Here is an 18,042-nt window from a genome sequence, read left to right as displayed (position 1 = left end):
ACCGCATGTTTTATAATACTTTCTCTATAAGTGTTCCATCTATACGTACTTTCCATATGAAACAATGTAGTCGGTCAGGATCTCACATACAAATGGACGTATATAACATATAGCTGACGAAGGTAACATAAGTATATGCATGTGATATACGGAAAACTGTTAGATGTCAGGCATCCTGCAACGGCATGATGTAACATCTAAGGGCAGTGCCTATGTAGCATACGGATAACGTATGCTCCGTACTGATTTCTATAGTAAGCAAGAGGATACCGTATGTTTGTCCAATATACCGCTGTTCGGAGAACGGATTTTTCTCTGTGTATGAACAATATCTTTCATATATCGCTTGCTTTTTCCCTTTTTTCTTTTTTTTTTTTTGGGGGGGGGGAGAAACTTGTCTTGCATACATCCTTACAATTAGAGATATCTTACTGTGATACTTACTTAATACTTACTTTACAATTCTAAACTCCCATTTGTTGAACTTAATAAAACATTAAAAGCAAAAACTAAATTTGCTTTACTTTAGTTTCGTAAGAAAAGTATAGCCTAATGGAAATGTCACTTAACAAAGAAATTACTAAAAAAGAAAAAGGGGGTCCGAAGGATCCCAGATCAGTATTTGTAATATACAAGGTCATATTAGTACTTGTTTCAGAATCCCCCGCTTTTCTAATTTTAAAATATGGTAACCCTAGGTAAGTGTGACGTCGAGCGAGCGTAATGTCGGTTTTTTAGCGTAGGGTTGAGTGAGGTAAGATCAAGGATGTTATAAAATAGAGGATCTGTCTATATGTATCTTCATCCTATTAAATTAATGAAGCCCAAAAACAATCGAGCATCGACAAGTCTGATTGGCTACTCTCGTTTTCGCCATAGTCTGATTGGCTACTTTCGTTTCCGCCATGACTGTTGGCTCAAAACATTGCGATCTTATTGGGCGGAGTGCGCAGAGTAGGGGTGGCAAAACTGTGACGTATGGCTTCAAGATTTTGTTGTAAGGGCAGATCCTCTATTTTATAAGGTCCTTGGGTAAGATCAACATTAGATACATTCGTCTTGAGATAACTTCTCACAATATGGCTGTTATGCACTGTGCGAACTACTTCAGGATTGTTTTGTAGTTTGTACTGTTAAGTCCATAAAATCATGTTCCCCTAATCCTATCTATTGTTCGCAGTTCAGTTTCTGTAGAAAAGAGCACAAGGCGAAGCTTTCAAAAATTTTAGTTCAACGAATGTAACTCCATCTGGTAGAACTAATAAATTAATCCAAAGTCTTAGCGGTAATTCTTAAAATTGCTTCATTAATTTATTTATTTACTTTCATTTCTAGGTACTAATCGGAATGACACACACGGCACAGAATGATGACATCTCTGTTTGTCCGAAGAAAACTACCAGAATATTATCTCGTATATTCACGGGGATTTTGTTTGTCCTTTTGGCATTGCTGTACTTTATCTACACACGAACATATTTAACATTTCAGGAACCTGAGACAATAGGCGAGTACCCGTTGATTCATTTCAGAATAACAAAGTTGTTTGTTGTAGCCTATAATAAAAATGCCTAATTTTACACAGAACTGTTAATAATGACACAGTAAGACTATGCATTATCCAGGAGGAAAGTTCCAGTTCCATTTCTAACGTCTAGCACACAGAAACTTCTGTCACACGCCCCTTTCTCAAATGAAGGGTAAGTGAAAAAGAAAATGAAGGAATGTTACAAAATTGCATTTTTGAGAAAACGGCGTTTTAATATTGAAAACCGCGTACAAAATCAAGCGTTAGTCAAATCTTTTGCCCCTTTTTACATGGACATTTCTACATCTACGCATGCATGTCATATATACAGAAGTCAAATAGTACCAAGAGAAACCAACAGATAGGACAAAGCACCCGTTAAAGCACGCACATGGACATTCCTTGTTTTTTCCCCTTACCCTTCAATGTATTATGGTTATTATAATTCATTAATTGTGTTTTCAATGTTCAATTTAAATTTCGCATCTTTATTAATAACACTACCCAAATTCAGAAAATGATAAATAGCCTACCTTTTAGATAGAGCATTTTCCTCCTCATTATGATACAGTCTGAGCTTTAAATCCCTTTTTTTTAAAAAAAAAACTGAGCTCCTTTGTGGCTAAGAGATTAGCGAACGCGCCTTTGGCGTGGGAAATCCGGGTTCGATCCCTAGTGGGAGCTCATGTGGTTTCGATTCCACGTTAATCAGTAGGTCACGTCTCATAAAACCTTGCTGCTGAAAGTGGCGTTAAAACTCAAAATAATCTCAACTCTTGAGAGTGGCAATCCAAATGAAATCGACCAATTTCCAGATCAAAGATTGCTGACAAAATTTATTTATTTATTTTACCTAAGATTTTACCACATCCAGGGAACTGAAAATGGGGATTCATTTATTTTTTAGCCGCACAGGTTTGTTTGTGGGAAAAATCTCAAATTTGCACAAAATAGACAACAGTTGTTCAGTAACAACTGAGTAAAATTGCATCACTGAGACTTGAGTAGTTTCTGAGTTATAAGTTGGTGCAATGATGTGAAATTCGCAATTTTAATAAGTGAACAGATAGTTTCTCAGGCATAGAATTTATCTATGTTTCATCAGAAGAAGTGCAGTCAAACAGCAAGAAATTCGAGATTTGCTACTTGTAAAAGAATTATGAATACCAGATCATATCATAGATTTGTACCTCTGACGCATACATCATATCATAAATCAGATGTTATGAATACTCACAATCAAATGAATTTACTGATTGCAGTGCTTCAGTACTTCCATATCATAATCGAAAAGTGGAACAAGAGCTCCCTAGAATATTATTTTACATGAAATACCGTTATCATGACTCACTTATCTGCTTTTGATTTCCAGCCATTTAGAAAGATCAGCATTTATTTTCGCGTTTATAAATGGCTGAAAACGGAAAGTTACTAGATGATTCGTAATAACGGTACCTCATGCAAAATAATATTGTCTAGGGCGATCTTGTTCCATATTTTGGTTATCTTTTATCTATTTGAAGATATCACATAATTGTTGTAAAATTAGCGGTATTTTAATTTCGCGATGATAAGGCCTATTAAGGAATCCTTATGTTAAGCCCACCTCACGGAGGGTTTTTAAAAGTAGGCCTTAGTTTCACATTGTGAAACAAAACTTATTTGTTTTCTGATATTGATATTACGTCTTGTTTATGAAAAAAGATGCATTCTATAAGCAAGATGATTCAAAAATAGATTTTTCTATGTTGATTTAAATATTTGGTTTTGTAATCCTTTTTAGCCCTCCAGAGGGCGCATGTCGGTTGAAAAGACCAAATTGCGCCATTTTGGTCATTGCTAGTAGGAGAAAGTATTTGGAGATTCCCCCTCTAAGATACTCCTCAGGGAGGGGGTGAGCCAAGGAATGCAGGTGGTGGGGAGGAGTTAGTTCCAAAGTGCCCGTTACAGTGATAACAAAAACCCAAGGTCGGTCATTTCCACCGAAGCGCCCAATAGGTCAAAAAGAGCGGTGGGGTGCTGACTGCCACGGGTGCTGACTGCCACAGCCAATTATTGGTGCTGATTGCCACGACTGGCGCTGATTGACAAAATCAAGGTGCTGACTGCCACGATGGCGTGCTGACTGCCACGAACCTGAGAGAAAGTTGCTAGACGTAACATTACCGGACGCCAAGAAACATGAAAGAAACTAGATAATCCTTAGGATCGTGTTGTTCACACCAACACCTAACAAAGGTAAACAGGTCTCTGTATGTACACTCATGTCCAAAATTATTGTCACATGATTATAAATATGTTGTTCTAGTAATATAATTTGATAACGAATTCGCCTGGTATTTCTTATAATGTTAGTATGTGTATAATCGGCAAAGACAAGTATGTAGTAAATTTCATGTCAAAAGAGCAGTAAATAAGAACAATAAAACGAAAATAAAATTTTCTTGTCCATTTAGTTACATTTTATTTTACTCATTATGATTTTCGTATTTACATTTTTTCCTATGGAATTTATCACAAATATAAATTTCTTGATTATACACATAATATAAGTATTAAAAGTACCCTGCAAAATTATCAAATTATATTCTTACAAGAAGACAGTTATAGATATGCAACAATAATTTTGGACATGAGTGTACTTTCAGTTTTGTCAGGGAGCGGTGCGTACAAAATTGGTACGATTTATGTATTCTCACTTGAACTCCCTATATCAGCATGAACTGTGTACAGCTGTGCAAATTGTTTCGAGCAGCTCTTGAAAGTTCCATCAAAAAAGCACTGCTGGCTGTACCTCACAAGGGAAGTTCAGGAGAAAGCACTCGCCTGCAGAGAAACTAAGCATGCCATTTGAAGTCCCAATTCATGTTGATTATAACAAGCTAATAAAATTCCTGTACGGTTAAGAACGGTTCGAGATATTCGACTTGGAAGTTTATATGAGAAAATGAGGATATACGCATTTATACGCGTTAAGTACAACATAATTAGCAACGAATATTGACATACGAATTGAAAGCTATCGGAAGTAACAGAAAAAAAGTGTTTCGCAATAACTAACGGGTTTGTTAGATACAATTCGTCATTACATTGTTTACAATAATCATAGGTTAGAGATGAAAATTGATCACTGTTGTTCTTCTGTTTTGTGAAGAAATGACGCAGGCAAAAGACTCCCTTGCACCATAAACATTTTATATGTGCAATTGTGTTGCGTCCGTCAAGAGAACAGTTCGCAGAACCAAAGCAAAAAGCAAATTCGACAAGTGATTCAAAAGTTATAGGCCTATAATTTGTTCGTAACCTGCCTTGCAGAACGCAAACCGAAACAATCCGATGAATCGCGGTGATCGGAAGTGATTCGTATGAACACGAACTTTATTTGATTGTTTCGTTGGTACAGCGGGGGACACTTCTAAATGGTACACCTTAGCCGTAAATCTCCATATGGCTGTACCATTTAGAAGTGTCTCCCGCTGTACATTATAACGTCCAGACGAAGAAGATTTATACTATGTATATACAAATCTCCTGCCATAATCTTTGATTGATCGGAATCAAAACACATCAAATGGTTGCACAAATCGTGTGCAATTCTTTGGTATCTTCTCAACCATTAGGTCTTTGCCATCCGTCATGCAACTTGTAATGGACAATTTGTCTGTGAATGGACCCCAGTGATCAAGCAATAGCAAGTTCAAACCATCAGGCTTCGCCATGGGTGAGAATACTTAACGCATTGAAACGTGCATCCACTCATTTTGTCATATAAATTTCCAAGCTGAATATCTCGAACAGTTCTCAACGTACAGGAGTTTTATTACCTGTTGTAATCAGCATGAATTGGTTCTTCAAATGACATGCTTATTTCTCTGCAGGCGAGTTCTTCTCCCGAACTTCCCTTGTTAGCTGGCTTCAGATCATCATATCCATTAAATAATACAATAAAACAATTAATATAAACAATGAAATGTGCAAATTGTACATATAACAGAAAAGACAATCCCTTTATAAACATCCAAGTGTATGTCGTTCCACTCAGTGAGCAACTTTGTAACTTATAGGATGCCACATAGATTTGCTGTGAAGATTACTAAATTAATCCCTACTAAATTAATTAATAATCATAAATTTAGTATGAGGGATTAATTCCTCTCTTTCCAAATACAGTTTCTCCCAGGCTCGTGGCAGTCAGCACGCCGTCGTGGCAGTCAGCACCTTCATATTTGCAATCAGCGACAGTCGTGGCAGTAAGCACCAATAATTGGCTGTGGCAGTCAGCACCCGTGGCAATCAGCACCTATCCAAAAGAGCGATGCGCCCATTCGTGCCCGTATGATGGATGCGCCCTCTCGAGGGTTAATGAACAAAACTTAAAAATTGAAATCAAAATTATTGAGATATGTTGCTTTACAAATTCAAAATATTTTAAAATATTAAAATATCATGTTATATACTGTATTTTAGTCAAACTTTTCAAAATGACATTCACTTCTTTTCTCTCTCTCCCTCCCTCCCTCTCTCTCTCTCTCTCTCTCTCTCTCTCTCTCTCTCTCTATATATATATATATATATATATATATATATATATATATATATATATATATATATATATATATATATATATATATATATATAACTATCTAGTGAAAAAAATTAAAACAAATATCCTGGTTTTCCTGTAGTTCCGAAAATTGTCGTAAAGCAAACACAAGAAGCAAATAAAATATCTCATTTTGCTCCTACATGTTGAATGATACAATCTGATTCAATGATTTTTATTTTTATTATTATCAACTTGTAGAATAATCTTTTGTTATCTTCAGTTTCAGGTATGGTGTCTTCAAAGTACCTCGTTAATACAGATGGTTGTCAAATTCGAAAATACAGTCCTTTTGACCAAAGCATTCAAAAAAGTATAAAGGAACTGCCTCCCCTCGTATGCTCCCCAGTGCCTCCGCTGATAGAATCCAACTCAACAACACTATGGATTAATTTCTCTGTTCTGCCACATTTCAACGTATCAAACCCAAAAGATATCAGATGCTGTTACCAAAACTTTTGGCGAATAGAAGCGGATTCTCATTCCATGGAACGAATGGATAAATTGTACAAGTATGTATTTCTCTTAGCTCTTTCCTTACTACTAAGTTTAAATCTCCTGCTAAAAGCAAGAATGCCAGATTCTTTAAAGAGCTGACGATCGCTGCGCGCATTCGTTTACTTAAAATGTTGTAACTTAATTATTTATTAATCTTTTTTAACAAAACAAACAATAAATGTTAACTGACATTTAGAGGAGCATCTTCAATACTCAATGTTGGCGAAATATCCCTGAAAGATTTGAGTTTCGGCCGTTTGCTGTATCACAAGTTGTGAAGCGCTTAGCCCTTCTATTTTCAAGTCTTCCCCACTTTCGGTTTCACTCTTGCTTGGTAAAGATTTCTTGATATATTTTTCTTATTCCTTCATCATAAATCATAAATCAAACAAAACCCAATCATATATACAATTTCTTTTCTGTATATTTTTTTCTTTCAGCTGTATATTTCCTTTCCTTTCTTTGCTGCATCATTCTGATAGGTACACAAAACACAATACACCAACTAACACAACAAATTTAATGGCAAGTAGCTCGAGAACCAAAGATTGGGAACCACAATATTTCACACTCGTACTAAGCTTATAAATATCTGTTACCATCTCAAATTTTGCCAACATCGGATGAGTTTCATCCATAGAATCTAGTGTTTTTTTAAAATTTTATTTTAGAAAATTTTACTACTTCCAAACTTCAAATTTGATAAACAATAGCTCAAGAACCAGAGATGTGAACACCAGAACATTTCTTATGCATACCAAGTTAGTGGTGCCCCCCTTATGTCCATGACGCATCCCCCCCATTGTCTATCCGTAGGTGTTCTTCCATGAAAAAATCTTTTCGATTAATTTTTACACTCCCTCAAACATATTTATATAGATTTTTAAACCCCCCCAAATATTTCAATGACGCAGTTTGCGTCATAGCCGCCCTTTGTGGGCACCCCTGTACCAAGGTCATACAGGTCTACCACTTTCCCAATTGTAGTTAAGCTCGGACGATTTCCATCAATCACGTTTTAGAGCAATATCTTAATTTCATTAAATTGAGACCCATGTTCAATGCCAGTAACTCGAAAACTGAATATATGTACTCCATAATATTTGATACTATGCTGAAAATATACAAATTCCCTTCAAAGTCAGCCACTATTAAGCCGAAGTTTGTTGAAGATCGGATGGCTTTTTATCAATCGCGATTTATTGAAGTTTCTTAATTTCACTAAGACGAAATCCAAATTTGATAGTCAATACTGTAACTCGGGAACCAATGGTTTGCATACCATAGTATTTCATGTACGTATGAGCTATAGAGGTCTACTCTGAGAAAAATCTGTTTTCTGGACAGCGGTATATTGTACAAATATACGGAATCCTCTTGCTTGCTATAGAAATCAGTACGGAGCATACGTTATCCGTATGTTACATAGGCACTGTTTTAAGATGTTACATCATGCCGTTGCAGGATGTCTGATATCTAACAGTCTTCCTTATATTACATATATATATATATATATGTATGCTACCTTCGTCAGCTATATGTTATATACGTCCATTTGTATGTGAGATCATGACCGCCTATATTGTTTCATACGGAAAATACGTATAGATGGAACACTTATACAAAAAGTATTATAAAACATGAGCTTTCAGTTATACGTTAAGTCCAAAAACTATAGGATTTACGATTTTACGTACGCCACATACAATTTTTTTCTCAGTGTAGAAAATTTGGTCAAGAGCTGAGAAGTATTGTCGATAGCATGCCATATAGAATATCCTTTCATTAAATGCAATCGTAGCTTTGATGTTCAATACCTCCACCCTAACGTCTGCACATCATATTTTATATGTACACTAAGCTCGTAAAGTTCTATCAACATCCAAACTTTTGCCAAGATCATATGAGTTTCTCAGTCGCGCACAAGATACTGTATGTTCAATCCTTGTAATTGACTGTTCTTAGAACAAAAATCAATTCAATGATGAAAAAAAAAAAAAAAGACACACATTTCCATTGATTTGCTTGCTGTCATTTTTTATCTTGGTATATTTTGTAACTAATGCACTCTAGAATAGTCCGTTTCTCCATTGTAAAATGGTCTAGTTTAAGCGTAACTTAGTCCAGTAAACTCATAAGTTGGGTAATTTATTGTACATTACGGGACCCTTGTCTCTTGAAGCCAGCCTGAAATATCTTCTTCAGCATGCCTCTTGACGACATTCTTACGTCATGCTCTTCCACGAAATATTTTTGTTGAATTAAAGTTAATTCCTGGTTTTGAAGTGCTATAACAAAAGTTGATTAGAGACTGTTGTAGCTTACATTAGGTCACACATTCTCTTCCGCTGGGCTTAGATGCTCATTGGTTCTTTCAGTTCCTTCGCGTATTGGTCCTTAACACACGATTCACAATCTTGAAAACTGCTTTTTTCAATCTGGATTTTATTTATGGGCGTCAGTAACAACTCAACTTCTGTCATTTTCGAAGAAGAAAGAACGTCTTCCCAACTTTCACAAGTTTCTGTTTTGTTTTCAATTTTGAGGTCAATGGTGTATCAAGTGAGCTTTGTGATGGACAAACACCGTGTGCGTGGGTTTTCTCGGGGTCCTCCCGTTTCCTTTTACTTTCTTCATTCCACCATTTCATTCATTTCTTATCATCATCGTCTCCTTTAACTTAGCCGTCATAACCTTGGGATGTAAAACTTAAAGATTTGATATCATTTCATTTCTTAATTTAATTGAGTTCAAACCCAAGTTTGATGCCACTAACACGAAATCTGAACTTGTATACTCCGTAATATGTCATACTATGATCAAAAGTACACTGTTAAAAACAAATTTAATAAAAAAAAAAGAAAAACCATTAATATGTTTTTTGGTTATAACAACTTGTCCTAAGGGACAATGGATAAGAAATAGCAATGAAAATGGTAATGAAACTTTTTAATTGTAAAAAAAAATCATCAAGTTTTTAATGTAAAATTTAAAAAACTAATAAAATTGAGCAAAATAATGGAATTTAGGCGGACAGAGAGAGAAAAAATCACGGAGGCAGCCGAAACGCTGAAAGTAATTTTAAATTAGCCATATGAAATGGAAAAAAAAATCAAGAACTTTGGGTGAGGGGTTTCCACATTTACCTATAAGTCCAACTACCTCCTCTAATAAAAAAAACTCAGCTATAAAAACAATCTAAGCTAACGTAGTTGGTTTCCTAGCGTAAATCATATTAATAACTTATAACTTAAATATTATTCAAATAATCACATTATGTACATGGTGTAAATAAAATTATAACCAAGCATCTTAAAATAAATTAGGGTTCTTTTACTTTACTTATATATATATTAAAACCTACCTCTCATGCTCTAATAAAACAGCGTAAAATACGGTTTATAAAAGATTCTGCCATACCTAACTCTAAATATTTACTTAAACACTTTTATTAATCATGGCTCCCCGGCCTCGTCAAAGTCAACCACTATTCCAACATATGAATCAGGCAAGTAGGAGTTAACATAATCACTTGTATGAAGTAACGTAAATGAATATAAAAGGTACACTTATTAGATAACATGATAACACAAAATGTTTAAATTAACTTTCATTTGCTCCATAAGCATTCAAAACAGACCTAAAAATCTCATGAAGTAAAAATGAAATACTTCAGATACAACACAAACACTAGAGTCATATTCTGAATGGAACTTATATAGGCTATATCCGTTTTCAGACATTGAATATTTCCTTTATTCAACGAGAATCTCTCTCTTATTATCGCTGCTAATCACTAACCGACGCCAGTTTAGTTACAGAAAGGAAAACCTCTGGTTCTGACTAATTTCAGGATGCTGAATTCGAAATTGATAGCCGTTTTACTACATTAGCTCGTATTTTGGCGTTATGCATTGTTGCCAATTTTGCCATTTTGTAGGGACGGCTTCAGTTGTCATCGAAGTAACCGGTCTGACAATGCTATTTGAGTAAGAAATAAATTAGATTTCACTCAGTTGGCGACAGACAGGACCCCGCTTGTTGTTGGCACACACACACACACACACACACACACACATATATATATATATATATATATATATATATATATATATATATATATATATATATATATATATATATATATATATATAACAATGAATACCGGGAGGACGGGGATGATTGAAATGCTTGACACTTGTGTTGCTCCCCCTCCTTTGTTTGTTTTTAGACCACTGAAACCGGTTTAAAAAATAGGGTCTATGTGGCAACAATGAGCGGCACGATGACGCGGGCGAAAAAAAGCGCCTACTGCGCCGTTATTGCGTGGCTCAGCCTTCCTGTTATTACATTGCAGTAAGTAATCTCTCAAGTGTATAAGTAGTTTGTCGTGAGAATTGACTTGGAATTTTTACGTCAGTAACTTCAGTTTTATTTTACCGTATTTTTAGGACTGTTTGCCTGTGTTTTCAGTGTCTTTTAGTGATTTTATGGAATAAGTGGTTGTGCTGTTGCTCGAAGTTTCGCTTTCCTGTGCAAAATGTCAAGTTCTTCCCGCTGAGGATGTAAAAACTCACCGGACAGATTTCGTTATATCTGTTGCGTATTAATGGTCAAGTCGCAGATTAGATCGATAAATGATGACGTTACGAAAGCATATTATTTTTATTTTGGCTGCAAGATCAGTGATCAAGATAAAAGTTGGGCTCCTCATGTGTGTTGTTTGAGTGTTATGCGACTCTGACTGCCTGGCTTAAAGGAACCAAACGAAGGATGCCTTTTGCTGTTCCGATGATATGGAGAGAACCCCGAAATCATTATGATGATTGCTATTTCTGTATGACGAATACAGCAGGAAGTAACAAGAAGAAACAACGTGCCATCGAATACCCAAACTTGCAATCTGCGATCAGACCAGTGCCCCGTAGAGAAAATTTACCTGTACCTACTCCTCCAAAGGATTGGGAAACTATCGATATTACAGCGCCTACAGGAAGCGATGAGGACACCAACTCAATATCTGCAGATGAAGATCCGAGAGACAGTTCCTTCTTCGTAAAAGATGAGTCTCACTTCATCCTACAACATGAGTTGAATGATTTAGTAAGAGTTACAACTTTCGAAAGAGAAAGCTCAACTTTTGGGTGCTAGACTCAAAAAGTGGAATTTACTGGCTCCTGGAACTACTTACACTCACTACAGGAAAAGGAACGAGCCCTTTTCAGAATACTACAGAATGGAAGGTTCCCTTTGCGTATTCACTGACATCAATGGTCTGATGAATGAATTAGAAATTCAACATGATCCATCCGATTGGCGTATTTTCATAGATTCGTCCAAGTACAGTCTAAAGCAGTTTTACTTCATAATGGAAATAAGCTGCCGTCTATTCCTGTAGCACACTCTGCTTCGATGAAAGATACTTACGAGAATCTCGCGCTCATTTTAAATCGTATTAACTACAAAGATTATGGTTGGCAAATTTGTGGAGAGTTGAAAGTTATTGCAATATTACTTGGTCTGCAAGATGGATTTACAAAGTAATGTTGTTTTTTGTGTTGGGACTCAAGAGTCACAGGAAAACATTTTTCACAAAAAAAGTGGCCCCCCAGAGAGACATTTAAGCCCGGTACCAACAGTGTCAAGTATGAGCCTCTGATCGATCCAGCCAAGGTGCTGCTTCCACCTCTTCATATTAAGTTGGGCCTCATGAAGAATTTCGTAAAAGCTATGGACAAAGAAGATGAAGGATTTAAGTACCTTAGACAGTGTTTTCCAAAACTAAGTGATGGTAAATTAAAAGAAAGAGTTTTCACAGGACCTGACATTCGCAAACTTATCCATGACGAATTGCTTGAACAGAGTTTAAATGACAAAGAGTTAAATGCCTGGCGTGCTTTTGTTCAAGTTGTAAAAGATTTTTTGAGCAAAACTAAAGCTCAAAATTACGAGGCTTTGGTGCAATAGCTTCTGGTCGCATATGAAGCTCTGGGATGCACATGTCTTTGAAAATCCACTTTCTGCACTCCCACCTCAACTTCTTTCCAGAAAATCTTGCAGATGTAAAAGCGACGAAATGGGAGAACGGTTTCACCAGGATATAAGAATGATGGAAACTCGATATCAAGGACGTTGGGACCCTGCAATGATGGCGGACTATTGCTGGTCGGTGAAGAGAGAGGACCCAACATTAGGTAAAAGAAAATAGTAAAACAGATGGTGTTATTTGCAGTTCTAAACATTAGACTTTATAAATTACTCTGTGTATGTACATGCTAATAGACCTATACTAACAGAAATGCTCATAGGCCTACACTAACAGAATATATATAGTTTTTTAGTGCTAATACACAAACAGAATATATAATTTTTTAACTGGTTTGATTCAATAAATTAATTTCAAGAATTTTTAAAACTGAATGTCGTTCTTGATCAACTGTTGAAATGAAGTTGATTCCCTTTCGGTACGCAAACAGCTCATTGGCCGGTACACTTCATGATAGCTCATTTTCCCTATTATGGTAAATCTGGCAACTATGCGTTACACAAAAATGCGAGCTAATGTAGTAAAATGAATATCATATTGATATTCAGGGACCTAAAATTAGTCAGAATCAGTGAGTTTTGTTTCTGTAACTTTTCAAAAGTTTAAATACGTCGGCCTGTGTAATAGGTAGTGTTCAGTGTCACAATCAGTCCCTCTAAACGACCGAATATCAATATGCTAGATTGTCTTCTTCTATCTACTAAAACGTGATCAATTTGAATTTGATTATGTGTTTTTCCGTCTGGTGAGGTCCAAGTGTATTTTTAAACGTCGCGATATAGGAATTTTGTACTTTTCACGATAAGGTTTTTGGATGTTGCAAAGTTCACGAGTCTAACAGCGTTGTCATTACTTTCCTTACGCAGATTTTCGTTCCCTATAATCGGTTTGAAAATATCCTCTCGTCCTACTTTTGCATTGAAATCTCCTAAGAGAATTTTCATATGGTATCGTGGGAGTTGGTCAAATATCCGTTCCACTTCTTCATAAAAACTGTCTTTTATATCGTCATCCTTATCTTCTGTTGGAGCATGTATATTTAAAACAATAATATCACATTACCGCCCTTTAAGAGTAATAAAAGAAAGTCTGTCAGCACCAAATTCAACCCGTTTAATTGCTGGTAATATTTGTTTATAAGCAAAAAACCCTGTTCCTAGTTGGTGATTTTTATTTCCTTCCCCGTAAAAGAACGTAAAATTTCTTTAATTCACAGTTTCATTTGCTTCCCATCTAACTTCCTGAACTCCTACTAGATCAATCCTGTATTTCTCTAACTCACTTGTTACGGATTTTAATGAGCTTGCCCTATAAAGACATCTAATATTCCATGTTCCAAATCTCATGTCCATTTTCGTTTGTTGAAATCGTGCAAAGTTATCAGTCCTGGTCCGAGGCTTCTGTGAATGTTTCTGAACAAGTGTCTTTCTTTTACAAGATGAGGTCGTTAGCCTCACCCAAAACCCCAAGCTGGAAGACCACTTCTTATCGTCTCTCCACTACTGCTTATTCAGTATATTCGATGCTAACCCCTATATCTAGAGGCCTTCTCCTCGATCCGCAGCCTGAGGACGCGCCATGCCGTCGTGATAGGAACCCAACATGCCTATCGAAATGTATAGTTCTCAAGGTTTTGGGCTGTTCATTAAAAAATAGAAAATATGAATTTTCATAAAAATCCGTTCCCTAATAGTAACAATTTATACTCTGTTTGAAAGATATAGCTTTTAATTGTGTAACACTTATTTTTTTTTCTTTTTTGCAGATTAAACCGCACATGTGTTCCGTTTGATTTAGTGAAAATGGACAAAGAGTTTGTTAGAGTTACCTGCAAGATCAACAAAACTTACGACTACATAGACTATCATGCGTTTCTTCCATTGAAACCTCATGTGGAACAACGATGTGAAAGAGCTAATAAAAACAATGGTCATACCACAAGAAATGTTAGTGTATTAATTATAGGAATTGACAGCATTTCAAGGCTTAATTTCCACAGACAAATGCCCAAAACTCTTTCTATTCTAACAAAAGAATTAAACGCTATTGAGATGTTCGGATATAATACGGTTGCAGGCAATACTTTTGGAAATTTAGTGCCATTGTTCACCGGATTGACAGAAGGTGAATTAAAGTCAATATGTTGGCCGTCTCCAAGGACAAAGCTGGATGATTGTCCTTGGTTATGGAAAAAATATAGTCAACATGGATTTAGGACGGTTTGTGGTGAAGATGCTTCCTGGATGGCAATATTTAATTACTTAAAAGCTGGGTTCTTCAACCAACCTACTGACTACTATATGCGGCCATATATGTTAAATGTGGAAAGTGAAATCGGTCACAAAATCGATATACAGTGTAAACTATGCGCAGGACAACGCAAAACAGTGAACCAAATTTTAAATTATATAAGAAAATTAACAATGTCGTTTGACTCAAAATTGTACTTTGCCTTTTTCTGGCTTACCAGTTTAACTCACGATGATCACAATTATGCCAGGCTTGGTGATGAAGATTATGCCGCACTTTTAAGTGAATTGTGTCGTACTCATGCTTTGAACAATACTATCTTGCTATTTATGAGTGATCATGGTATGCGATATGGCACAATACGAGAAACTTACCTCGGTTATCAAGAGGAACGCTTACCTATGTTATTCTTCGTATTTCCGAAATGGTTTGAAAATTTCTATTCTGCTGCTGTGACTAACGTGCGTACAAATGCCCATAAACTAACAACACATTTTGATCTTTACGAAACTCTAAAAGATTTAATAAATCTTAATGATATAGAAAATGAAGTTTTAAAAATTCGATCCAGAACTTTTTCGGACAACTCACTTAATGAACCACGCGGTGTGAGTATATTTTTACCAATTTCCAGTAAAAGAACTTGTAACAAATCCGGCATAGCTCCCCATTGGTGCTTATGTGCGAGCAATAGGACACAGGATATTTCGGTGGATGATGGAGAAGCAATTTCTGCTTCTCAAGTTCTTGTGACCCACATAAACAAAAACATATTAAAACCGTACAATCAGTGTGCAGCTCTGGAGCTTAAGACAATAAAAAAAGCACGTGTGAGATTCCAGACCAGAGAAGAAAATAAATATACAATGGTGTATTATTATTTAATAATTGAAGTAAAACCAAGTAGTGCCTTATTCGAAAGTACTCTTGAATATGACGTGCGTGACAAACGTTTTAAAAATCCAGAATTTATAAGTAGAATAAATGCTTATAATAACCAAAGTGTATGTGTAGATAGTTACATAATAAAACTATATTGTTATTGTATTGATTAACGTTGGGAATGTCTAAGGAAATGTACTTATATAACCAACATAGATTTGTACTAACTCTTGTATTTAATTACTATTAGATTTATTAAAGTTTTTATGTACTTTACTGGTTTGATTTGATTTGTTTTAGTGACTTTCAGCCTTCGACTGGGAGTTTAATAGCAGCTCGATCAAGTAACTGTAATAAAGATTTTCTCATAAAACGTTCTTTTGCATAAGCATAACACAGAATCATCCCCTGCACTTCAGTTCCTTGATTTAGGGATATTTCAATTTTGCAAATGCACGTCCCATGGAGATAATTATCCTTATATACGGGAAACAGGACTTCCAAAAGAATTCATATAAAACACTTCAGTTATTTTTGAATAATCACAGTTACTTTTGGACATCCACATGTTGCCCTGTGACAGGTACATCCCATTGAAATTCCATCGTCTTTAATGTTCATACTACGAGTCTGAGTGGGCATTTTTATCAGCATTAACAATTCTAATACAATAATGAGATTTTCCCATAGTTCTTAAAAATCTATTATGAGTCTGAGTGGGTATATCCATTGCCTTAAAGATTCTACTACGAGATAAGGGGATATTTCCATGAGTCTGAGTGGATATTTCTTTTATTCTTGATGTCACTACTGCTAGTCTGAATGGATAATTCCATCATTCTTAACGTTTCTACTACGAGTTTGAATGGGTATTTCCATTATCTTAACGTTTTTACTATGAGTCTGTCAATACTTGTATCAAAGTTTCCAATACGAGTCTGATTTAACATGTTTTATTATTCTTAACATTTCTAATACGAGAGTAGAAGAATATTTTCATGGTCCATATAGTTTCTCTTTCGAGTGTGAGAGGCTGTTTCCATTATCTTTAAAGATTCTACTACGGATCTGAGTGAATATTCCCATAATATTTAAAGTTTTCGCTACGAGTCTCAGTGGATTTTTTTTTTTTTTTTATCATCTAAGTTTCTACTAAACGTCAGAGTGGGGTATTCCCATTATTGTTAATGCTTCTGTTACGAGCCTCAGTGGATCACTAGGTTTTGTCGGTGCTATGCTAAACACTGCTTGAATAGTGAGACGTTGCCAGGTAGTGTCGAGTGTTTACTGCTGCTAGATAATAAAGGAAGTAATCCTGGAATTCTGTTTCGATACTTACTGAAGAAATTAGTTTCCGACCCTTACCACAATTAACAGCTAACTTCCGCTTCTCGAACTGCAACGCTAGAACCCAGGAATTAAACGTACAAATTTGGCACTATGGCGTTCTGCGCAAGTTTCTTCTTAAAATATATTTCCTTAAATGTGAATTAATATTTACATAAAATGTGAAACATAACACGAAAAACGATCAAACAATATATCTATTTCGTAATAAGATTGTTACTTTAAAGTACTTTTGCACATTCAAATAAACATTTCATAAAATTGAGCACTTCTAGTAAGATTTAACAGCAAGTTCCATCTTGTGTGCTCATTGTAAAATGAAACAAATATTTTCTTTTATTTGTTACCTTTTTCAATATCAGAAGATACAATCAAATGAAGCAGTGTTTTGTGTTGTAGCTGGAACATTACTTTATCATATAGTACAATATTTATAATATGTAACGTTTCATTGCATAGTAGTTAAAGAAATGAGTTGAAATGTGTACTGACTTCCGGGTGGTGATCCACCTTAACGTTTCTACTACCTAACCAGTCTGAGTAGGTTTTCTCATTATGTTTAAAGTTTGTACTATGAGTCTGAATAGCTATTTCTATTTTCCTGAACTATTTTACTAGGGGTATGAGTAGTTATTTTCATTGTATTTAAAGTTTTCACTACAAACTTTTATGTCCCGGCGGACAAATATGAGCCTGTAAAACGTCCAAATGAAGTTCCGCGGACAAGTTGTGTTATGTGACTAAAACAATGTATTGATTTCATGTTCGCTACTTCATTTTATTTCCATTACCTTAAACTTTCTACTATGAGTCTGACTGACTATTCCCAGTATCCTTAAGTATTTTACCATGAGTCCACGTAGCTATTTAATTTATTCTTAAATATTT

General features: G+C 35.5%; 1 protein-coding gene across 1 annotated transcript; it reads left to right on the top strand.

Moving 5' to 3' along the window:
• The first annotated feature begins 6,358 nt into the window (after positions 1-6,358).
• LOC145675024 (uncharacterized) lies at positions 6,359-16,042 on the top strand. The gene is made up of 2 exons (XM_081745390.1): positions 6,359-6,643; positions 14,441-16,042. Exons 1-2 carry the CDS (start codon positions 6,363-6,365, stop codon positions 15,978-15,980), a joined length of 1,821 nt encoding a protein of 606 aa, XP_081601516.1. The 5' UTR covers positions 6,359-6,362; the 3' UTR covers positions 15,981-16,042.
• Positions 16,043-18,042: the final 2,000 nt, after the last annotated feature.

The sequence above is a fragment of the Thermobia domestica genome, chromosome 18 (genome assembly GCF_964235325.1).
Source record: "Thermobia domestica chromosome 18, izTheDome1.hap1.1, whole genome shotgun sequence".
NCBI classification, from domain to species: domain Eukaryota; kingdom Metazoa; phylum Arthropoda; class Insecta; order Zygentoma; family Lepismatidae; genus Thermobia; species Thermobia domestica.
Note: the sequence above shows the minus strand (reverse complement) of the source record. Positions and strands in the feature narration are given on the sequence as shown.